General features: G+C 51.2%; 8 protein-coding genes across 8 annotated transcripts; 4 read left to right on the top strand and 4 right to left on the bottom strand.

Moving 5' to 3' along the window:
* Positions 1-215: 215 nt before the first annotated feature.
* Positions 216-7,415, bottom strand: atg2 (putative autophagy regulatory protein Atg2). The gene is made up of 4 exons (XM_073723529.1): positions 6,943-7,415; positions 1,660-6,861; positions 672-1,604; positions 216-606 (listed from the first exon to the last, which is right to left on the bottom strand). Exons 1-4 carry the CDS (start codon positions 7,111-7,113, stop codon positions 589-591), a joined length of 6,324 nt encoding a protein of 2,107 aa, XP_073587101.1. The 5' UTR covers positions 7,114-7,415; the 3' UTR covers positions 216-588.
* A 294-nt stretch (positions 7,416-7,709) lies between these two features.
* BDW74DRAFT_100151 (putative CECR1 family adenosine deaminase) lies at positions 7,710-10,017 on the bottom strand. The gene is made up of 2 exons (XM_073721457.1): positions 9,366-10,017; positions 7,710-9,311 (listed from the first exon to the last, which is right to left on the bottom strand). Exons 1-2 carry the CDS (start codon positions 9,487-9,489, stop codon positions 7,717-7,719), a joined length of 1,719 nt encoding a protein of 572 aa, XP_073587100.1. The 5' UTR covers positions 9,490-10,017; the 3' UTR covers positions 7,710-7,716.
* Positions 10,018-10,995: 978 nt separating this feature from the next.
* On the top strand, positions 10,996-12,976 carry BDW74DRAFT_166107 (NupC/NupG family nucleoside CNT transporter; the record flags this gene model as incomplete). Its single annotated transcript, XM_073726505.1, has 3 exons — positions 10,996-11,303; positions 11,384-12,632; positions 12,689-12,976. 3 exons carry the CDS (start codon positions 10,996-10,998, stop codon positions 12,974-12,976), a joined length of 1,845 nt encoding a protein of 614 aa, XP_073587099.1.
* Positions 12,977-13,223: 247 nt separating this feature from the next.
* BDW74DRAFT_100140 (putative serine/threonine protein kinase) lies at positions 13,224-15,423 on the bottom strand. The gene is made up of 2 exons (XM_073721456.1): positions 15,058-15,423; positions 13,224-14,990 (listed from the first exon to the last, which is right to left on the bottom strand). The coding sequence occupies exons 1-2, from the start codon at positions 15,141-15,143 to the stop codon at positions 13,472-13,474; spliced, it is 1,605 nt and encodes a 534-aa protein (XP_073587098.1). The 5' UTR covers positions 15,144-15,423; the 3' UTR covers positions 13,224-13,471.
* Positions 15,424-15,659: 236 nt separating this feature from the next.
* On the top strand, positions 15,660-17,157 carry BDW74DRAFT_147344 (putative ubiquitin conjugating enzyme (UbcK)). Its single transcript, XM_073723528.1, has 3 exons — positions 15,660-16,241; positions 16,309-16,641; positions 16,694-17,157. The coding sequence occupies exons 1-3, from the start codon at positions 16,135-16,137 to the stop codon at positions 16,797-16,799; spliced, it is 546 nt and encodes a 181-aa protein (XP_073587097.1). The 5' UTR covers positions 15,660-16,134; the 3' UTR covers positions 16,800-17,157.
* A 107-nt stretch (positions 17,158-17,264) lies between these two features.
* On the top strand, positions 17,265-19,695 carry BDW74DRAFT_147343 (uncharacterized protein). The gene is made up of 2 exons (XM_073723527.1): positions 17,265-17,379; positions 17,456-19,695. The coding sequence occupies exons 1-2, from the start codon at positions 17,337-17,339 to the stop codon at positions 19,414-19,416; spliced, it is 2,004 nt and encodes a 667-aa protein (XP_073587096.1). The 5' UTR covers positions 17,265-17,336; the 3' UTR covers positions 19,417-19,695.
* Positions 19,696-19,822: 127 nt separating this feature from the next.
* Positions 19,823-21,367, top strand: BDW74DRAFT_147342 (3,4-dihydroxy-2-butanone-4-phosphate synthase RIB3). The gene is made up of 3 exons (XM_073723526.1): positions 19,823-20,266; positions 20,390-20,507; positions 20,641-21,367. Exons 1-3 carry the CDS (start codon positions 20,203-20,205, stop codon positions 21,167-21,169), a joined length of 711 nt encoding a protein of 236 aa, XP_073587095.1. The 5' UTR covers positions 19,823-20,202; the 3' UTR covers positions 21,170-21,367.
* Positions 21,353-23,071, bottom strand: BDW74DRAFT_147339 (transcription factor TFIIE subunit TFA2). The gene has a single exon (XM_073723525.1). The coding sequence runs from the start codon at positions 22,495-22,497 to the stop codon at positions 21,616-21,618; it is 882 nt and encodes a 293-aa protein (XP_073587094.1). The 5' UTR covers positions 22,498-23,071; the 3' UTR covers positions 21,353-21,615.
* Between the last annotated feature and the right edge of the window lie 590 nt (positions 23,072-23,661).

Raw genomic sequence — 23,661 nt, 5'->3', positions numbered from 1 at the left:
ACGTGGCTCCAGATCGTCCTTGCTGAGGTCAGTGTTCTGTTTCAGCATGCTCACTGCCGTTCTGAGGCCTGTTGTTCCCATTCGCCCATGCCGGATTCCAGGCTGCAGCCAATCGCACCGCCAGGAATGAGATGCTTCTGCTTAGTGGCGAACGGGGTTCAGCTGGAGGATCAGGCTAGGTACGTGTCATGCATTAACCTGCAGAGTCCCGGGAGTTTAACTCTAGCGTTGCTACCTTGACATTGATCTATCTATCTCTTGCGAACTACGGAGAGGCAGCTAGGTAAGGAGTCAACAGATGTATTGAGCCTCAAAGTCTCACATGCAAAATAGATCCAACTCCAACCAATGCTGGAAAACAACAAAAGTGATATAGTAGTGAGTGAGTGATGGTCATCTGACGGTCGTCTCTCGTCATCGTAGCCAAAAATAAGGGAAAACAAAAACAAAACCAGTTCCTTCCCAGCCGCATTAGTCAATTTTTAAAAGAAGCCGGCCTGAAGGAAAACAAAGCATGTATATGCAATAAATCGCGATAGGGGGAATCTTTCAGTAATATGAACGGATAATGCGTGCGCCAAATCAAATCTAATGCCGTTTGTATTTCTGGAGATCAAAAAGGTCAGCTGTCAGTGCCACAACAACGGTTTAGGCGGGCTGTCGGTCCTTACATTTTCAATCTTGCGGCGATTGCTGGGGTCCAGCGAGTTGCCTGCCCCAAGCAACGTCTGTCCAACGGCCTTGGTCACGCCTATCGCTGGTCGGAGGATAACCGTCGGCGCTCGTTTTAGGACAGCTTTCGCGGCAGCTTTAGCGCTCCCGCTCTCCTGTACCTCTGCAGGTACGGCAATGATTGCATCCCGCGTCATGGCGAGGTCGCGCTCCAATCCCCTGAAGGCGCCCCGAAGTCCCTGTACCACCCCAACAGGCTGATCGGCATAGAGCGATATCTTCTTGGTTGCTTCATCTTCGTCGATCTCGTCGTCTTCGCCAGTCGCTGCTTGGGCCGTCGGAGGGCTCAGAAGCTCTTCCGCGCCCTGGAGCATTGTTTGGGTCCCAATTGCAAGCTTGGCGCCCAGTTTTACGAGCTCATTGGATGTAGTTTTGGCGAATGTAAAGGCTCCCTTTTGAATGCTGTGGACGATGCGGCCATCTCTTCGGTATTCCCGTACAGGAACCGCCACGAGGTCTTTAAAACCGCTGCCCACATTAACGAGAGACCTGATAGGGGCTAGACCGGCAAGAACACCCGGGAGCTGGTTATTCTTAATGTCCGGCATCCAAACATCGTTGAGCGCCTGACCTAGCTTGTCGAATCCTTTTGCGCCGTAAACAATGACGTGTCTCATCACCATATCTGCCTCATCTAGGATGAAGAAGTTCATGAATTCTGTCGTGCGACCGGACCGAAGACCTGCATAGTCCACCCGTTTCGGCTTGAAGTCGAGCTTGACGGGAATGGCATTGATCTCCGATCTCTGCAGATACGGTGGCTCTTGAGGGGGCCCGACCGGGGTCGCTGAATCATCTCTGAATTCGAAGAATCGACTGAGGAAATCGAGCGCGTCTTGATCTACGTGTAAACGAAGGGGAAGTACGGTCGCCTAGGAACACGTCAGCAATGCTGGATGCGGATTAAAACATCCACCTCTTACTCACCTTAAGGATAAGTTCCGATGCGGCAAGGTATGATACAGGCCGCACTGTCAGGATCTCAAGATGTACCATACTGGTGCCAAGTTCCTTCTCTCCGGCCTCATTCATGTAGGTCGCAAACTTTCTCCACGTTGAGGTCGGTATATGGTCGAAGATTTCCAATTCCTTGATCCTGACGTCCAGTGAGCTTAGAGTTTCCTCTGAGCTCGGCGGAAACACAACCAAGTCCGCACAAATACCCTTGAGCTCAAAGGTCATTTTATGGTCCTTGCTCCGGGACAAGCGCAGCTTCTTCCCTCGTACGTTGGGCGACATGTTCCGCCGTACCGTGGTGACTGTACTGGTAGTGGCGTAGCTGCCAGTCTCGCTGACGAGGTCGTCAATGTTCCGGTTGATGTCATTACGCATCTCCGCCGGATCTCTATTGGCAGGTATACCGATATAGACTGAGTTGAACAAGCAGTCGCCAATAATGGCCTCCTCATCGTCATCATCAAAGGCCGCATTTGCTCTGCCACTAGCGCGACGCTCAGTGGCTCTCTTCTCCACATCCTTGACAGCTTTCGATATCGCGTCTCTCGTGCGCTGCCAGTCGTATCCATCAAAGAGATTCCAGATTACATGTGCGTCACGGACCCTTACTCTCAGAGGACTGTTTTGAAGCTTGGAATCATCCGAGAGGTTATACGTGTTTTGTGCAGAGTTCCATCTATGAGCTGTGCCTCCCACTGAGGATTGCTGCATGAAATGATCCTCACGAAAGTCAAGTTCAGACATGCTGGAAGATACGTGGTACTGCGAGTGGAAGCTGTCAGGAATATGAGACAATTCTTCATCTGAGGCGATGATAGGGTGGAAGTCAGTCACGTAGTCGGTATCGCGTTCGGGGGTTCGATCAATGTCTTCGGCCTGATCAATGACCTCCATAGAGTTGTCGTCAGGAGAGTCTGCAGCAAATGCATCTCCACTGAAGGAGTTTAGCATGTCCTCAATTGGCACGATTTCAGTCCGGTATTTTTTGACCTGAGTGGGTGGGCTTGGAGGTTGGAGTCCGTTCATTATGCTGATCAGAGTTTGTGTTGAATCGGCACATGTCTCAAGGATTAGCAGGTCGTCTCTAACCTCCACGTCAAGAGATTTCGCCCCATCATCGCTCAGGTGCATAATTTTCACTGTAGCCGTTGCCGACGATATTGAAGAGATTGAGACATAGCCCATCTCCATATATGCTTGAATCTGCTCACTATGCGGAGATACTGTTCTTCGCCGAGGCGTGTTGTTGCCCTCATCGATATTCCGCACGTCATCGATAATCATAATGAACACTTTACGTAAATCTAGAGTAGCTTCCGAAGACGAGAGGTCGTAAACAGCGCCGTTGAAAGTAGAGTTGGTCAGAACAATAAGCCCTCTGGCGGCTGTCCCCCGTGGATTTAGACCAAGGACACAGTCTCGGAGAGCTACTTTCAGCTTTATAGGTTTGCTTGGAGCGACAGCGCTCTCCTTGAGAGCCTCCTGTGACGGCGGATGCAGCTCCGCAATATTAGCTAACGAAGAGGCCATGTTGGCCGCGACGTCTCCTGATGTCATGTCGTCACTCATACCGAGGAATGCCATCACGGCCGAGACAGAATACTCAACGCGCAGATTGTGTAGTTTGACCTGAATTGTGGGATCCATTTCATCGGCAATGAAGCGAACCATTAGAGTAGGAATGGGAACCGAATCTGATTTGGGGGGTAGTGCTTCCCCAATCAACTCCTCATCTGCGTTCCTGTTCATCCTTATCGACCCAAACTGAGCGGCCACAAGCGACGGAATACTGATATGAGCTGCTTCGGCATTTTCAAGGTTCGCGGTGATAGTTCCGATCCGTCCACCGACGTGCAAGCGAGCCTCCACGTTCCGTATCAACGCCAGCGTCAGGATGCCAGGCCGATCATCCTCCGGCAGGTACTTTGTAACACTGGATAATCTGCTCAATTCCTCTCCTAGTTGCTGGAGTGGCCCTAGCTCAGGGTTGGAGACGACCACTTTTGCTCCTGCAATAGTGACGCGAAGAACTGATCCCTGCTTCCGTTGTCGGAAAAGCGTGTCTATCATAATGTCATCGTCATCGTCATACTGGTCCTTCGAGGGTGTAATTAGCGATAGCAGCCGATCGAGATCAGGCTCTTTCGGAGAGTACAGAAATTCCACGCGGATATTGTCAAAGCTGACTTTCGCTGGTGCATCTCCATTATCGCGAAGAGAAAACGGCCCGCTGAGCTTCGCTTTGTCGATCTGAATACCTATCATTTCAGACCTGCTCACAATTTTAGCCGCAGTAGTCCTCAAAGTGAGGTAATGACTCTCTCCCGCCACGTCCAGCGCAATGCCACCAATCCGTGCGTCCACCTTCCATTGTGAGCTGACAGCTGGAGTTCTGATAGGTGGCGGAGGGGGTCCTGCAAAGCGAACGCCGCGAGCACGCTTCGATAAGTCTTTTTTCGGCCCCCTGCTGCCCGACATGGAGGATATTGAGTTACCCAGTTCCAGGATTGTGCTTAGGCCTCCAAACAAACCAATTAATTCCTCCAGTCGCTGGATATTTATATTAACATATAGGGGAAGCGTCACGATGGTGAACCTCGCAAAATCTTGCGACCTGCTTAATGAAAGCTGTATATCATTGCCGGTGGGTAATTGGCCGTCTCTCGTTGACTCTCGCATCTTCAAGTTTTCACTGAAGGATATCAAGTCCTCGGATGCGAATCCAATGGTGAACTTGGACACAGTGGCAGCGAGACTTGTTTTACCCTTGGAGCATGCGTAATGCGCCGTCAGGCCCGTTGCGGCAGACTGCAAAATAATATCATCATGCAAGAAATCGAGAAAAGTGGTGGACGGATCCCGTTGCTTTCCCGGCGGAAAAGGGTTGCCAGGAACTTGTTCGACAAACTTGACACAAAACTTACCCAGCGTCAGACCGAGAGCCTGGGAATCTTGTGTGTCCTTCTTCTGAGACTTTTCACTCGCGCTCGTTTGCTTATTCCCGCCAATGCCCTGGAGTATTCTTTGACCGAACTTAATAGCTAACCACCCTATACCTATGTCAAAATGGATTTCGACGGAGGAAATATCGATGGAGATGTCTTTTGCACAGTCGGGAGATGCAGGCTTGTGTTTGATAGTGGGCCTCGTGACAGTATCAGCGAATGGCAAGTCGGTTGATTCACGGCGGTCTCGAAAAAAGGGATGAGGTAACGAGAATGTCACGGATTTCTCTCCGAGCTGAGAAGCCTCTAGGGTAGAGTTTGCTTCATTAAAGTTGCTTTCCGCCGCCTTGGCATGTTTCGATTCGGAAAGATCTTGATGTTCCTTTTCCGGTTTTGATGAAGGTATCCATACCGTGACCCGATCAATATGGAGGAATCGTTTGGATATCTCTGTGCTCTCGCTAACGTCAGATGACGACTGGACGGACTGCTTGTCGGCTGTCTCGGAGGAGGCATCCTGATGAAGAACAAACGAATGTCCGAAGGGAGACTTTCCTTCGTGATCCGTAGGTCTAGGTGTCGATATAGGTGTTCTGTCCTGGTCGTCCGAGCTGACTGTTGCCTCATCGATTTGACCTGAGTAACCATGATGATAGGTAGAATCTCGAGTCAAGGTGGCTTCTGGCGATTCCCAACCACCAGGTATATGGGGTATATAACTTCTCGAGGTGGAATCATGACTCATAGCACTCATGTACATGCTCTGCGCCTCCTCCGGAGTGAACAGCTTGGATTCCGATAGCTCATCATTGAAGTAGGTAGAGGTAGAGCCCGAGCTACTGGTTTCAGAAGGGGACGGCGGAAAATGTTGCGATTCCCGTAAGTTATCACCCGTGGTACCGTCTGTTCGTTGTTCCGACAACGCACGTGAAGACGATTGAGAAATGTAATAATCATCAAGCGGCCTCTCCATATTTCGTACGTTGGACGCCGAGGCCGCCGAAATGTCTCGAGATCTCGGGCGTGTGTGTTCTAAGTCCGAAGCTTCCAGTCCCGACACTTGCAGACCTGACATTTGCAAGCCTGAATTCTGAAGATTCGAACTTTGTAGCTGTGGTGTACTCCTATCAATATCGGGTTGGTTGAAAGCATCAGGCGGAATGTCAGCAAGACCCTCCAGATCATCATCTTGGAGATGGGAATCAATCACGGAATCGAGATACTTGGGGTCGTCCAGTAGGCGTTCTTCTTCTGTAAGATTCTGCGACTCTTCAAGGTAACCGTAGCTTCTATTCTCCTCCGTATCGGCATCAGAGAACCTGCCGTCATAAGTATATGCTGACCCCTCGAGCCCCGCCGCACCAGGCTCATCCTGGGCGGCATCTACAGTGTTCTGAGAAGGCTCAAAGATCGTTGACGCCATCATGGCATGGCTCGAGCTTGATACTGAGGAGGGTGCGGGTGGGACTGACGAGGCTGGGCTAGATGGATGGCTCGATTTCGAACGCATAGGAATAGAGGGAGATGCCGGAACAGCGAAGCGAGAGTAGTTTGAGAAGACTATAGGCTCGGAGACGAGCGCGAGCTCTATACCGTAGAGAGAAACCGGTCGTTTCCCAAGATGCAGGGAAGGCTCATCTGAGCTGGAGGCCGTAGCTACCGCACCCACGCTGATTTGACGAATGCTCAGAACGCCTGAGATCAAATCCGGTTTATCTTCAGGTTGCCGCTTTGACGAGCCATCTTGTTTCGTTTCCACGTCCAGCCGTATAGAGATATCCCCAACCTGAACCTGCAGGCGATCTGCAACACCCTTCAGAAACGCAGCTAAACGACTGGGTAGCGATAACGTTTCATTCCCGAGACCAAGTTCTTCCTCATCATCACTGATTGATGCTGAAGTACGGTGGAGTACTTCAGACCGTGACGCTATGGCAGCTTGTAGTTCCTCTTTCTCTTCCCTCGGTTCGGTTTGGAGGAAGGACTCGGCGAGATCTGCTGGATTCGGGATAATGAATTCATGACCGGATTCATGGTTTTCGAAAAGGCCAGTCTTTGCGGCGGATACTTCCTTCTCCGAAGGGAAGCGCAAGTGTGCCTCGATTCCGCTGACCTCACAGATTATACCGCTACTGAGGATGTTCGCGGGAACGGTGAGTCGAAGAAGCCGTATCCTAGCACTGAGCAGTTCGCTTGACGGAGGAAGATGTAAAAGCGTGGTTAGTTTCTGTCAAGAGACAATACCGGTTAGCTTGGGACATCGGTGATAATAATCAAATTGCGGGGAAGCTCGATCACAGCCACTTACTTCAAGTCGTAACCCAATATCACGAAGCTCGACGGTGCTTCGCTGACCCAAGCAGATGCCGAGACTGTCGGGGTCTAAAGCCTCGGTGTCGATAAACTCGAGACGAGAGAGAGCGTATTTGAGCAAACGCTTCTGGACAAACAAAGGCAGAAAGTAGGTCATTATGGGCATTTAGGAGCCGACCGGGGCTCACTCAAAAGTCATTAAAAGTCATCGGAAAAAACACAAAATTGATAAGTATGAGAGAGAAAACAGAAATTAGAGAACGGAGGTAAAGAGAAAAGGCAGAACCGACTCGGACTGCAGTTCCTAAAGAGAGAGATGTCGGGCTCTGAAGGTTAAGTGCCTGTTCGAATGACGTTTGGGGACCGAGGCGCTAGTGAGCTGATAGCGATCAGGCGGAACAAAGCCAAATTCTATTGATGAGCATGGCAAAGTCATGTATATGTGCTCTGGCAGAAGTCCAACTAGCGCGGTATGATTTTTTCACACACGTTCAAACCAGGGAGCCAGCTCCTGACAACTATGGAAGCTGGGGTGAAGAGATAAGCATCTTGAAAGTGGCATAAGTAATCTCATGCAAACAATATGACTAATCTATACATCTGCATAAAATAAATCTAATAAGCAATCACGTGGAAGCATAAGTGACACCATGAGCCTGCATGGATGTTTGCAGCTGGTTAACAGTTTGACTTACGTGCAGAGGTCGACGGTGGATGTGGGAAGCTTTTATAGTTTTCAATATTTTCGGCGCTAGGAATGGCTGCATGGCTAAATACTATCCTCCGCGATGCTATACTTCTCTTCAAACTCCTGGACTACCCAACCACAGAACTTCTCGAAATCAGCGTAGAATTCATGCAGACGAGCAGCCTTTACGCCCTCCCCGAGGATCGCTTCCTGTATGTCTGTATTCCACTCCTTTGAAGTCTGGTCTTCGTAGCAGCTCCAGCGGATAGAATTTTCCACCGTCATTGTGAGGCCAGAGAGGCCCATACTGTGAAAAGCAAGCAGAGCCTGGCAGAACTCAGACGTGAGACCGTTCGGTCCGAGCCCAAACAAGCCGGGTGAGTCGTTGCCAATGGCGACAGACACACCACGGGATAATAGAGCTGGTAGAGGGTGAGATTGGAAAGAGCTGATAAACCCAAGACATGCGCTTGAACTTGGTGAATATTCGATTAGGATGTTCTTTGACTTGAGAACATCAATGAGTAGAGGGTGTTTGTATAACGAAAGAGCTTGGCTGACCCTTCGGGCACCAAGCAGAACTGTGTCAAAAAGGTTGTCGTCTGCTTGGTCTCCATCGCCCAAACAGTGGCCCGCATGGAATAGGAATGGAATCTCCACGCCCTCTTCAGCGCAGCGTCCTCGGAACCAAAACAGGATGGGTAGCAAATCATTAAGTGGCCTCTCGTTAGCCTCAGGTCCAAGTAAGTCGAACCCACAGATCAATTCAGGAAATTCCTCCTTCGCGAGAAGACACTGTTTCATACTGAGGCCAATGTCTTTGTTCGATAGACAACGCATGGTTGACCATATGACCCGAGCACCATAGAACTCCTTCCCTTCTTCAGTATTCCTGAAGCTTTCAATTTCTTCTTGGAGGATGTAGAACCACGCATTGTAGTCTTGCTCGGTCCTATCATTCCCTTCCAAGATATATTCGAAGTTGAAGGCAACTCTGAACTCGACATGCCTTATCCTATCAGCGGCCAACTCCGAGAATATGAGCCGTAGGCATTTGCGCAGGATAGGCTCGCAATGAAGAATGGAATTGATGATAGGCAAGCGGATATTAAAAAGGTCCGAGATTGCTCTACTCCCACTCGAGGGAGGATGTGACTGTCCGGCTGTCAGGGTACAACGGCTCTTAAGCCATCGACGAAACCCTGCTTCTCCCCCATCAGGGAAAGAAGCCGCAGCGCTCTGCAAGTCAATTGGGGATGATGGTTCGTAGGTATCTGCCCATAGTGAATGCTTATCTTCAAACTCGCCAGTGGAGCGAGGAAAATATCGAAAAGCGAACGGCGCGCCTTGGAAATCGCGCTGCGTTAGTAGTGGGCCAGGGGCAGATACGTGGATCCCTGGCGTAGCGAACGCCTGATCAATAAGAAAGTCCGTATCGATCATAGCAGGCAGATGACCATGCAGGAGGGACCCTTTGGGTAGATGTCGCACAAGCCTCCATAGATCGGAGCTCTCTAACCGCACCCTGTCCCTGTCCGACATGTGGCTCGGATGCGGGATGCCATCTGACTGGAAACCATCTTGCTGGAGTTGAGCTAGTTCCTGAGCACACACTTGAGAAACGATCTGGCAGGCCCTTTGGGCTACTGGAGGCAAGGACTTATGCAGATTAGCATCTGAAGGGTAGACGGTTAGTAAGTACTAAGAAACATAAGACACGTGCGTCTTACCATGCCGCTGGGATTCTTCCCTCTGGATCAGAGACAGACGACCCGCGAGGAAACGCTGAATGAAGGGGTCCTCGATATGGGGAACGCCTTCTTCGGTCTCCCAGGTGCTGTCCTCTGGATCCATGGCCCTATCGTAAGTTCGTAACTCGATTGACTGTTCAGAATTTGACGATTATTACTGGTGATTGGAGGTCGGGGTTCAGACCGTTTGGAGACGTACGCCGGTGGTGTCCAGACTTCGGAGGGACTCCAAAGAGGAAGAGGCGGGACAAGGCAGTCTTGGCAGACCGTGAGGGGTAACTACCGCCGAACACGCTCACCATTTCCGGACATGCCTGCGTGATCTATGTCCATGTTGTAAATATCTGAAGTTGTTTAGCATCCTCTGTTTGTCTACCAGTCCCAAAGTTTGCACAGAGCAATTACACCTTGCCAGCATGAGCAGTCTGTTCTGAGCTGGCGGAATCTCGAAATCGCGTGGCCGCTGACTGGCGGAACGGAGAGAGCGTCGTGGATGTAACCTCAAGTGTGGCGCGCCTTAGCGTGCGGGCCAGCTAGCGCCTCGGCTTAAAGTCCTGTCAAACAGCAACTGCGGATTCGAGCCGCGACGGACACGCGACAGTCACGCGTGGGGAGTTGGCGATAGTACTACACTATTGGCAAGCAGTACGCGACGATAGCAGCATATCAGCTATCGAGAGCAAGTAGATATCATCGAGTCAGTGTGTTGCACCACGTCGCTGGGAACCATAGTGTTTTCTAGGGCAAAGCTTATCAGCGACACCCAGCCAGACGGCGTTCGCCGAGCCAAGAAGCCAAGACACTGCCTTAATCGTGATAAAGAGACTGTCGACCACGAGGTGAGCTGAGGACAAAGCGTTCGTCTCACTCCTGCGACCCTGGCCAGGGCATAAATCTGGTTATTCTCCGCGAGACTGTATGACAAGCTGTTGGTGGCACTGATCCTTCAGACTCGAGACTGATTAGCGCTGTAACATTCTTATCGCTGATCGTTGCTGCTTAAGTGTGATTGGCCAGTGATAGTCCGTCGATCAGCTCAAAAAAAAGTTCAGAGCTGGACTATCAGAGCCACCGTTGAATCATCTTGATGCAACCCAGCACTTATGTGCGTCTCTATGCTGTAAGGATGCTTTCTAGAAGCTGGAATGAATGGAAACCGAGAAAGTGGGTATGAAACTGAGGCCGAATCATGAGATCCGAGCGCCCCAGTGGCCAACCCAAGGCTGCACTAAATCGTCCACCACGAGGAAATTTTTGTTCCGCTTGTCTCCCCGCACACGCACACGACCATGCCTTCAATGATAACGCGCCGGAGGTCTCCTTCGCCTGGCTTTCTTTAATCTATTCGCCTCTTCCCTTATCTTACCCTTACCTAGATACGGCCTGTCCGAGCTACTATTTCAGCTATTGACCTGACAACTACTTCTTTAACCCACGGTTCCCTCCCAGATCTCGTTCCTGTCAGCTGTCGCAGATCTTCCCCAATTTTTCGCAGCTCCGTCGTGGGCCAATTCGTGCTACAGATAGCTCTGGTAACTATTCCTGAAGCTCCAATGGCATGAGGAGGGAGCTTTGTCTAACCATCGTCGCTTTTGCTAGATCTGACACCATGCACAACGAGAACGTGTTGGAGGGTGTAGCTCCGAAAGGGAGCGCGCCCCAAGATCCCATCAGGCATTCGGACGAACCAGCGCCGCCAGCGATAGGCTCGGATGACCGTCTTAGCTACTCCCAGGAAGGGTATACAGAGAAAAAGGCATTTCCGGAATCACACCCCGTGGATAATAGCAGCGATCCGAGTGGACAGGATATCGAGGCAGGAGGACGCAAGGCCGCGTTCAAAGCGTCGGCTGGTCGGTACTACAAATCCTATGGCAAGCATTTTTGGTATGCTGTGATTTGGCTTCTGTTCACCGGGTGAGTCCTTCTTTGATGCCTCCTGCAGATTCTGCGGGTTCTCGCTGTGATACCGAGACTCATTCTCCTGCTTGATGAAGATGGTGGATCGCTGGCCTTATTCTGCATCGGTATGACCTGGGCTGGTTGATTCCATTCCTGCTCTATCTCGCCATCACCCTTCGCATCATCTTCCTCTATGTGCCAATCTCAATCTTCACGCGGCCGGTACACTTTGTGTGGAAGAGCACTGCCAGCCGATTCGTTTCTATGATCCCTGAGCGTCTCCGTATCCCACTTGGTGCTCTGGTGACTATTGCTACCATTTTGGTCGGCTCTTTTGCGTCCGCTGAGGCTCCGGGTAACAGCAGGGCTGACCGCGCAGTCAGCTTGTTCGGTCTCGTCGTTTGCATCTTTAGTCTTTGGCTTAGCTCCAGGAACCGGAGAAAGATCAACTGGCACACTGTTGTCGTGGGAATGCTTGTGCAATTCATCGTTGCGCTTTTTGTGCTCCGTACCAAGGCTGGTTATGATATCTTTGACTTCGTCTCTATGTTAGCGAGAGAGCTTTTGGGTTTCGCCCAAGAGGGTGTCGACTTCCTAACAACAGACGACTTTGACGCTGACCACCCCTACTTCCTGGTCACCGTCATTCCGGCCATCATCTTCTTCGTCTCTCTCGTCCAGCTCCTCTACTACACTGGAGTCCTGCAGTGGGCCATCCGCAAACTCGCCGTCTTCTTTTTCTGGTCGATGCGCGTCTCCGGAGCCGAGGCCGTGGTAGCAGCCGCCTCGCCCTTCATCGGTCAGGGAGAATCCGCCATGCTGATCAAGCCCTTCATCGCCCACTGCACGATGGCTGAAATCCACCAGATCATGTGCTCTGGATACGCCACCATCGCAGGTTCCGTCCTGGTTTCGTACCTGTCCATGGGTGTCAACGCGCAGGCTCTCATTTCGTCCTGTGTCATGAGTATCCCTGCATCCCTCGCATGCTCAAAGCTGCGCTGGCCAGAGGAAGAAGAAACCCTTACCGCCGGCCGCGTCGTCATCCCCGAAGAAACAGAGGACCGACCAGCCAACCTGCTCGATGCGTTCGCAAAGGGCGCCTGGCTCGGTATCAAGATTGCCGGAATGATTGCAGCCACTCTCCTCTGTATCATCTCCCTCATCGGTCTCATCGACGGCCTCCTCACCTGGTGGGGACGGTACCTCAACATCAACGACCCAACCCTAACCCTCGATCTCATCGTTGGCTACATCTGCTACCCCATCGCCTTCCTCCTCGGTGTCAGCCGTGACGGCGACCTCCTGAAGGTCGGCAAGCTCATCGGCTTGAAGCTCGTTGCTGTATGTCCCCTCATCCCATTCTAAAAAGCGAACGCGTCAAACTAACACTCATTCAGAACGAATTCGTCGCCTACTCCGCCCTCCAAAGCGACGCTGAATACAAGGACCTCTCCAACCGCTCCCGCCTGATCGCCACCTACGCCCTCGCCGGTTTCGCCAACATCGGCTCCCTGGGTAACCAGATCGGTGTGCTCGCACAGCTTGCTCCCAGTCGTGGTGGTGACGTGTCTCGCGTTGCCGTCAGCGCCATGCTCACGGGTGCGATCAGCACATTCACCTCCGCGGCGATCGCCGGACTGCTGATTCAGAACGAGGAGCAGTACGTTACGACGTCTACCGCGTGATCGTTTATGTCACTTATTGTATATTTTTCTTGATATCGTTTATGTCTCCCTCTCTACTCGAACGAACAAAACCTGGTTGTACATAGGTAGCATGCTGCAGGCAGCAGGCTGGTGTGCTATCCTATCCTATTCTATGCTATCCGATTTTGATGATAACAATCTATATTTTTGTCATTTTGTGTTACTACTATTTGTCCTATCTGGTATTGGGTGGGTACCGGGTGCGGTGTGCGGTGTGCGGTTCGAGCCGATATGCTACCCTATTTCCTCTGATGTTACCTCGTTGTACGAATCGAAAGGATACGATACCCATTCTATTTGTGGTTTGAATGGTTCCAGTTATGGTCAGGTTAAGTCTCAATTCAGCTTTCACGATAGCTATTGAATTTGGACGGCTTTTGAGCAGTGATCAATCATTCATATACACATTAAACATACAACGACATGGCAAGGCTCTCAATGGAGAGGTATGGCGCGCAAACCTCACCCAAAAGACTATGATTCAGGGGTGTAGACCGCATCTTTACAGAGCAGCACAACCTTCTTGAAGAACCGCCGCCACTCCAAAGGATCGCCCTTTCCTTTCATGAACTCGATCTCGAAAAGCCCCTCTGAAACACACTCAACAAGCACCTTCCCATGCAGAGGACACATCCTCCCATCCCTCGTGATGATCCTAATCATAGCAGAATTATCGCCGGGCGATATCGCAGGGACAGTTGGGACAGGAACGCCCAGACGATGCAGAGCCTCGCAGATAAGTGGGACAAGGAGCTTGAGTTCCCAGGTCGAAAAGAAGCGGGTAAGAGGGCGGGAGGGGACGATATCGTGGAAGCGCTGAGCGTTCTGGGTGCGGCTAATGGGTACGGAGGGGCGCTGAGAGAATTGGGAGAAAGAGGGCTCCTCTCCCAGGATTTCGGCGGTAAAGCTGCTGATTGACGAACGGCGGTTCTTAGTCGGCTGGCTGGAGGAAAAGACATCTGTAAGGTGCGGTGTGTCCCAGTCTATCAGCATGTCTCCCCTTGGTACCTCCGGTTGAGTGGATGAGAATCTATGCTCGGCAGCTAGGTCATCGCCGATATCGACCTCCATCCGGTCTGCGCCGAAACTGCCGCCGTTCATAGGACGAGAGACAGACTGAGAGAGATCGATGTGAAGCGACTCGAACATGGACGTAGCAACCTTGATGGGATCGCGTAGCCTGCCGTCTGGGAGAAGGTATTTGTTTTGCCGGGTGAACCAAGGATGTCGCCGGACGTCCTCCAGAGAGAATCTGGCCTGGGATTCAATATTCAGCATTCCGCGGAGCAGAGAGAGGGTCGCGGTGGGCAACTTCTGCCATAATTCATCGGATGTGCGAGCATTAGTCGTAACGTATTCGTGAAATTCGTAGCTGTCCTCAGTCGGGCTATCCCAAGGTGTATTTCCAGCCAGAAGGACAAAAAGAACAATCCCACACGACCAGATATCAGCCACATCAGGGCGATATCCAGATCCTTTCGTTTGATTTCGCGTACTACAGGTTATAACCTCTGGCGCGATATACGGTGGGCTACCGCAGAATGTAGTAGACAACTTTGTGCCTCCTTTGTATTCAAAAAGCGTCGCGAGGCCAAAATCCGCAATCTTCAGATTTCCATCCGCAGTCAAGAGGATGTTCTCCGGTTTGATATCTCGATGTCCAACACCCTTCGAGTGCATGTATCCCACCGCACTTATGAGCTGGGAGAAATATACATGCCCGATGTCCTCGCCCACACCTTCGTCCGCTTCAATTTTGTCGAAAAGATCCCCTCCTTCCGCTAGCTCCATCGCAATCCATCGCCACGCGCCATCCTCCCCGGTCTGAAAAAAAGATATGATATTATTGTGATCACCGATATGCTTATGAACCGTGGCTTCCATGAGCAATTGTCGCGGGCTGATCTTTCCATGGCGGGCGGCGTAGTCTTTGTTGATAAGCTTCACGGCGAAGACCGGGGAGTCGGCGTTGAGAGGACATGCTTTTTTTAAACTGTAAAACACGAGAAATATCAGCATAGCCCATCAATCATAGTGAGACATGTAGAAGACTGAATTACCATGCATAAGCGCCTTGCCCGAATGTCTGGGAGACTATGCGAAAAGGCAGGTCGAGGGGCAGTGGCGCCAACTGAGAGTGGTGCATTCTGCGACGCCGAATCTCTTGGGACGAAAAGCTCCGTGTGGATGAAAAAGTATCTAGAAAACAACCTTAAGCGGCCCGGCTCAGTTTATTTCCTGGCGTGATTGGAGATGCAAGAGTCAAAAGCTGGGAGGTTAGAGACGCGGTGGTTGGCACGACCGCGCGAAAGCCACTTTATCCTCTTTGGGCAGTGTGTTGATCGGACTCGACTCAGCCGGTCGCAACACAGGTCGCCATGGCCGGGCTCCAACAAATAAAATATAAAACATGCTCAAAAAAAGTTCTCAGTAGCGAGGGCTGCTTGAAAAATGACCATCATGCCTGAGGGCATTCGGCAAAATTTGCCATGCATCGTGTGCATGGCTTGTGCGGCAAAACCCCGCTGCAAGCACAGTGCTTATGCGAGAGCTGACGGGCGCAAGAGGTGTTCGTCTCGGAAAAGGCAATCTGATTATGCAGGCTCAAAAAAGTATAAAAAGTATACTCAGCGAGAGGTCTTCAGCTGCAGGTGAGACCCAGCATGACCGGATGCAGAAGCAGGGCTGAAGACAAAGAAAGGTCGGATGGGCCGGTCAGATGGTTGCTGTGGTAAACAAAAAGGCGCTTGCACTGTTCACTCTCGCGCCCCCTCTCTCTTCTCCTCTCCTCCACTATCCCCTGCTCCAATCTCTTTGTCCGTACCAACTACTTCCAGCTTTCTCTACGCTATCGCTGGTACATATCTTGATACTCAATATATCTCCGAACTATATCTTCTCCGGCCTGCATTTGGTAACATTTGGGTCAATCCGCCCGCTCCATTCCACGCTTCTGCTTCCGGCTCCAGCCGCCATTCCAAGCAACCCTTACCTGTTGCTACCTTACCCCGTACTGTTGCATCCAATCGAGCACTACGATTCTCAATAGACCGCTTTTACCTACTTCCACTCTTCGTTGGTGATTGCTTCTTCCTCGCCCTCTCTTCGCAAATCCTGCTATTTGTGAACACAACACTATGGACTACGCCATGGAGGATACACAAAACGCCGCGCCTGACGCGCACGAGGCCTCTAAGCTGGGATCTTCTGCTCAGCGGAATGACAACCAGGGCGTAACGAAGCGGTAAGTGCAATTCGATGCGGAGTGGTAGACTGTCGCTTGCGCATGCTAATCTGTGTGATCTGCTCAGCCTGCAATCCGAATTGATGCAGCTCATGGTGTCACCTTCTCCAGGCATCTCCGCCTTCCCCGACGCTGATGGAAACCTTCTCTCTTGGATTGCCACGATTACCGGCCCCTCAGAAACCCCGTACGAGGGTCTTACGTTCAAGCTGTCTTTCTCATTCCCCAACAACTACCCCTACTCGCCACCGACCGTTCTCTTCAAGACTCCCATCTACCATCCAAACGTCGACTTCTCTGGCCGCATCTGTCTTGATATCCTTCGGGACAAGTGGAGTGCTGTGTACAACGTGCAGAACGTGCTGCTCAGCTTGCAAAGTCTCCTTGGGGAGCCAAACAAGTAAGAAGACACCTGGAGTTAGAGCATAACAGCAAGACTGACGGATCAAAAGCGCGAGCCCTCTGAATGCCCAGGCAGCTGAACTTTGGGACACGAACCAGGAGGAGTATAAGCGCCACGTACTGGCACGGCACCGCGACATTGAAGACATCGAATAGAGTCTTTTCTTCTCTAAACTTTTTTTGCTAGGCGTTTGGCGGAACTGGTTGTTATACTTTTGGAAGCATTGCATTGAAACGGGGTCTGGATTGCTTTTTTGGTTCTCGTTTTGCGGTCGTGGAAACCTTGTTCTTGTGGACTTGGATATGGTCGTCGGACAAGGACAGCTTTGCTGAACTTAAGGGATCCATCATTGGCAAATATGGAGAACGAAGTTCTTGGACGCAGGGGTTTCCCTGCACAGCAGCGTCTTTGCCGGCACTCGGCTATCCTTTTGTCTCATAGGTCGTTTATTCTGAGTCTATAATACTAACAAGTATCCTTATACGTACACCAATCTGAGAGGTGTCATTTTAATGCAGTCCAACCCCATGTCCGCACGTGACCGTAGTCTAGACTTGCAGATCGCGGGGAGATAATAAAACGGCTTTGACGCTCCTGCCAACATGAGGATCATGCGCTGTGTCTTGCGTCCTGCAGTAAGCTAGGTGAGAGATTGCGCTGCCCTCAATGGTGGCCCTCGAAAATTCTACCTCATGGACCAGCTTCCTGTGGAAATCCTCACGAAAATCATCGACTGTAAGAACTGCCCACCCCGCCTGCTGAGCTTTTTACCCCACACAGAATCGACTCCTAACGCAGTCGGGCGTTTTAGATCTCACTCCACCAGAGCAGGTACAGCTTCAATCTGTCTCTAGGCGATTCTTCGCGCTAGCCCGCGACAACACCTTATGGCGGCTACATTGTTACGAGAGCACATGGGCCGCTCTATCAGCCGCCCGCCCTCGTAACGGAGGTTCGGATAGCATCGCCACAGACTCTACTGCGTCCCTCAGTTCACTCGGGCAACCGTCGCTCCGTTCTCTGATCCAACCTCAAGAATCGCAGGCCAATAGCACGACTCAAGATGCACAGAACCTCGCCCCGACGTTTGGTGAAAGAGCAAGAGCTGCGACAGCTTGGGATCCATCCGCAGAGGGAGAAGATGTCGACTGGTATTCGGAATATATTGCTCGGAATGGACCAGTCTCGCTCAGCTGGCTCCAGCAGCCGTTCTCCAAGACGCAGGGTGGAGGAAAATCTTACATTGAGGTTAAGGGAATGGGGCTCTTGAAGGACTGGAGTCTAGCCAGACAGAACAAAGTCATATCACCTTTGAGTGACGGCAGTGTTTGTGTTTGGGATCTCAACCACTCTCATGCGATCGGTTCTCGAGTCACGAAGGGCAGTATACTTGGGACGAGTGCACCGGGGATATTGACGGTTGACATGTCTCGGAGAAAGGAGAACTTTGCGGCGAAATCGGCACTAGAATTTATCAATCTGGGAGAATGTGTCAGTGTGGATTCAATTCGCCAAAGGGCGTATTTGGCTGTTGGGCACGTCGTGAATGAAGTCGATCTCGAGACGCTCCAGGTTATATCCCAACAACGCTATCCTTGGTCGGTATTTGCTCTGTCTCAAGAGACCGACTACTCCGTCCCATTAACCCTAGCAACTACACTGAGTCTAAACATCTATGACGGGCGTCTTTCAAAGACAGAAGAAGAGGAGACCATTAATTTGCGCTGCGAGCAGCCGACTGTTACATTGGTCCCAGAATCCCTGATGTATACTCCCCCAGACTCGCCACTTCTCCAGATTCAGCCAAATGGCAGACCACCACATCGCATTCGAAGCCCGGATCCGTCTGAAACCAGCGACAACTATGCACCACTATTCCAACCAGGGCCCCTGTCAGTCCTACACCCACCCGCTCCGCATGTAAACTCAATCTTTCTTGCGGGCCGCTTTCCAAGTATACTTCAATATGATCGTCGCTACTTCCCAAAGCTACAAAGCACTGTTCACTCAGGCGGGCGGCTTTGCGGCCTTGTCTCGGTCCCTGCGCCCAGGTTTCCGGTATTCTCAAGCTCGAAATATCCAGCCTCGCACACCGTGGCTGCTTGCGGGGAATACAACGGGAAGGGCTCTCTTGAACTATATAATCTCACGTCGTCGGGTGAAATTGGTGAAAGCGGACCTTCAGGCTGCTCTTCCAGCCTTACAACCGCCTATCAAAACCGGCAAAGCGCGGCGCGCTCAAAAATCCTGTCCGTTCAATCCCATGGCACTCGAATTGTATATTCCGACGGTGATGGCAATATCAAGTGGGTCGAGCGTGATGGACGTACTGAAGTTCGTCGTCTGAACATCAACTCATATCGTCCGCCTGCAGGGACTGCGTTCAATTCCGACAGCCACACTCAATCTCATAATGACGACACTACACATGTTGTGGGCGGACTTTGGGCTAGCGTGTCTCGCGCTCAAAATGAAGGAGATGTTGCTAGAAAGATTCTTCCAACAGGGGGTAATCTTACTGGCGACGAGCTTCTCTTCTGGACTGGGGATCGTCTCGGCCGTATTAGGTTCTCAGACACACCGGATGCTGACGAGATCGGCGAAGACGACGAAATGTCTCTTGATGGAGACGTCGATGACGCCACACGCGAAGAAGTGCGGTCTAAGAAGCGCGAGCTGCAAGCGCGCGAACGTGAATACTCCAAAATGATGCGAAGAGCTCTGGAGACACAAGCTGACGAGGTGCGGCGGATGGGAGACTTCGGTCTCTAAAAAATGGCCTTCCCCAGTTCGTTCGTCACGGGCCAGGTTCCTTCAGGTTTGAAATTTTGCTCGTTTAATTTGCCTTACGACCAGCGACAAGATTGCCTTTTGATTTATGCGGGGTTCACTTAGCGGGTCTACTGTATGTCTAGATATTTTCTTCAATCGCCGTATATAGACTTGTGATTACCAGGCGCGGGAATATATTTTTGGACTTGATCAGCAACCGGATGTCAGCATTACATGTCACCACTTGTTAGCATCTGCGCAGCTTAGATTGGATATTGAATATACTTTTTACAACGACTGCCATATCTCATTTATTGTTAGGGTTGAACTAACAGTCTAACAGACTCCAAAGTGTATCGGAGTAGGCATCGGCGGCCGCGGAAGTGGATAAAGTGGATTTGATAGCGACGACTGAGTCGACTGACAAACTATTTGCAATCGCCTTCCTCCACCTTCTGTCAGCATCTCCTTTGACTCAGGACAATACTCTATAATTGCGTTATCTTGTCACCACCCAGCTCGGACTTCGTAAACCTCTTGACGCTTTCCCCTCACAAGTGTTCGCCAGACAAAGACCGTACACCCTCACCCCGCAGCCACAAGATCACCGAGGATCCCCGCCGAACTCAAAAAACCGCCACCCATACTCGTATTGTCGTCGCCCTCGAAAGCCCGCGATTGATTGTGTTCATATACGTGGACTATATCCCCTCTCAGGCGCACAAGCTCGTTTAATCCGAAATCTCTCTGCTCGGGGCCACCATCTCCGACAATTATCTATCCGAAATGCCTTCGCCGACGGACCCCGCGCTTCAGTTCGACTCCATCGAGGACACAATTAAAGCTTTCAGTGAGTGATTTGGCTTTACTTGATTTATTAATGGTTTTACAAGTACAATTGGGCTACATGAATGCCAGATATCTGTTCAGCAGCTTTCAAATCCAGCTGGGCTAACATGCACCCCGCACTCAGGGAACGGGGAATTCATCGTCGTCCTCGACTCCCAAGACCGCGAGAATGAAGGCGACCTCATTATTGCCGCCGAGTCTATAACAGATGCGCAAATGGCATTCCTAGTCCACTACACAAGGTCAGTGCGCCGTACCTGAACTTGCAACTGAGCCCGAAGGCACCGGGCAACAGTTAAATCACAAGCAAAAGCGCACGCAGTCACCTTCTTTCTTTGTATATTGACTAAGCTGACAATTCCGCCGGTAATACAGCGGCCTGATCTGCGCACCCATCACCCCCGAGATCGCCAACCGCCTCCAACTCCCCCAGATGGTTCTCGAAAATACCGACCCCAAGGGAACCGCCTACACAGTCTCCATTGACTCCGCCGACCCCTCCATCACAACCGGCATCTCCGCGCACGACCGCGCTCTAGCCTGCCGAACCCTCGCCTCCCCCTCCGCCCAACCTCACGACTTCCGCCGACCAGGCCACATCATCCCGCTGCAGGCAAAGGCCGGCGGCATCCGGCAACGGACAGGCCACACGGAGGCCGCCGTCGAGTTCTGCAGACTGGCGGGCAAGGCGCCGGCTGGTGTGATCGCGGAGCTGGTTGAGGACGGCGAGATTGTGGAGGGTGTTGCCGAGATCCGAGGGAACAATGGCATGATGAGGCGTGATGGGTGTCTGAAGTTCGGGCGCAAGTGGGGATTGAAGGTATGCACCATTGAGGACCTGGTTGAGTATGTTGAGCGGACGGAGGGGCCGTTGCAGCCCGAGGGCGTCAATGGGACGCACTGATAACCATATGCACTTTTGGTGCTTTGGCGTTGTTTATCTGTACAGTTTCTGTATATGCTCTTCGGGGATGGTCTATGGTATATGGCTGCAACATCTCTACTTAGGCTGCACTGTAGAATTCATTAAGGGCGAGAATATCAATACCTCACTTTTTTTGGGATAGATTAGACGGATGGAATGATATACGACTGTGACTTTGTTTATTATTCCTTGTCATTATTAGGGTATCTATCTTTCTTGGCCCTGTTCGATATCATAGTTTACAGATCATGACATAGCTGAATGAAAGTGCGACATGAGAAGCGTCACACTAAGTAACTCCTTAAATGAACCCAACGCCAGTAGATGCATAAAGGATTGGTAACTTTCAAGGGAGAAGTTCGAATGCAAGAACGATAAAATGAAGAGGACCATCAAGTTCTGTTTTGTGGTGTCCGAATCGCGATCTACCGCTTGAGGTGCGAGTAGTCGCGCAAGACACCCATCATGTGTGTGTTGGTGGTCTTTCCGCTGCGCCGAGGCTTCTTCACTTTCTTGTGCTCAATCTTGGGGCGCGGTTTGATGACCTTGTTCTTGTTGGTCGGGGTGATACCAGCCTTCTCCAATTCCTCCTTGACGACCTGCTGTTCGGGGATCTTGATCTTCTCCCAGATCTGCTTGAACTCGTCGTCAAAGTGCTGGATGAGAGAAGGATCGTTGGCCCAAACCATCTTCGCATGGTCGTCCTTTTTGTTGCGCGTGACGAGCAGCTTGCCCTCCTTCTCCAACTGGTTGATCGCGTCCTCGACATTCGGCCAGCCCTCTCGGAGTTCTCGAACGCTCATTCCGACTCCCGTAGATTGTGCCTGCAATTTCTGGAGCAGCTGTTCGGCGTTTCGGATATTGTGCGGCGGGCGGAAGCTGAATGTGCCCTCTCCATTAGCCCCGCTGGGATCATATTGCACCTTTTCGTGCATCTGGAGGATACTCCGGAGTGCCTGAATATATCCCCGATCATTCGCCCGGTGCTGCAGCGAAAGGTAGGAGACGATATCGGCGAATGTAAGCGGAACACCTTTGTTCTTCATGTGCTCGATAGCAAAGACGACCTGCGTCATGATATCTTTGCCCGTGCCGGTGTTGGCAGGCTGAGAGTAAACGATGTCCGCATCGTGGCGCTTTTTCTTCGGATCGTTATTACCACCGGGTGTGGGAGTCGAACTCGCGGACGGGACTTGGGAAGTGGTTGCGGAGGGATTGTGAACGAATCGTCGCTGGGCCGGCATGGACTTTGCATAGTCCATGACGCCCGCGTTGAAGCTTTTGAGCTGCTGCTGAAGGTGCGCCATTTTTGCGGTTGGCGAAGAGGATTTGAGAACGCTGAAGAAGCGAAAGATTCAGGTGGGATGTCAAGTGGAGAGGGGAGGCGAGACTCGGCTCGTCAGAGCCCGTTCAGACTCTATGCAATATCTGAGGTTATCATATGCCGTTTTCAAGTGAGAGTATGCGGCCAGAGATGGAGGTGTGCTGCCGGAATATGGTGCAGCCAGACGAAACCAAACGTTGTTGAGTGTTGTCGCGAGTAATTCAAAGAGATGACGCTTCTTTGAGGCTCAGAAGTTCTAGGCAGAGTGACAGCACGTGACTGGTGACGCTAAGCTATTTTAGGGATGGACCTGGTCAAGACAGGGAGTATACTCTGTACAAAGCCTCAAATGCCAGGCAAGATGTAGAATTCTTAGCTGTATATGTTATACCAAACAAACACAGATAACAGTCAGGTCTTAAGTATTCATGGATTGGAAGCTGTCCACTGTTGAACCAGTTGAATTGTAATGGCCCTGGGCAGTATGCTGAAACAAAAGATCCCAAGAATAGATGAGACGTGCCATGTTGGGAGGAGAACCTTTATTTTTTGAGAAAGATGTCCGGGAAGAAAGGAATTGCTGTGAAGTGCAGTAGTTGCTTGGAAGTGAAGTGAGTCCTAGTGAATGGTGAGCTAGGTAGCCATGGTCATGTGACTTTCATTCAAACAATGAACTCAGCGCCAGAGCTACCTGAACTCGAGATCAACCAACCACCATTGCATCGCGACAACCCTGGCTGTAGGTTGGAGATTCCAGGGCAGCTGATTGCTGCGACCATCCAACAGCCAATATGGCTGCCGCTACAATCGAATTGCCTTTCTTGTCGACACATTACGCTATCGCGGAGTCGACTCTGAGCACGCTCACTGAAGCTCCGACAGTCGAACTTGTCAACCAGTTACTGGAAGCTATCACCAAAAAGGCGCGAGAATATGATGAGCTGAAATCTGATAAGCTCCGGCTTGAGGTCGAGCTTGAGAGTGCCGTCCGCAGCAGCGAGACCAAGATCAAGGTGCTGAAGGGATCGGTTGAGAAGGGCCACGCGGAGGTTGAAGAAACAAGAAAGAAACTTCACGAATCAGGTATCTATCTCTCCGCTAGGTGCTTTTAGTCCGTACTAACTGTTTAGAAACCGCCCGGTCTTCT

This window comes from Aspergillus multicolor (genome assembly GCF_047715735.1).
Source record: "Aspergillus multicolor strain CBS 133.54 unplaced genomic scaffold BDW74scaffold_4, whole genome shotgun sequence".
NCBI lineage: Eukaryota > Fungi > Ascomycota > Eurotiomycetes > Eurotiales > Aspergillaceae > Aspergillus > Aspergillus multicolor.
This window is presented reverse-complemented; position numbering and strand designations above follow the sequence as displayed.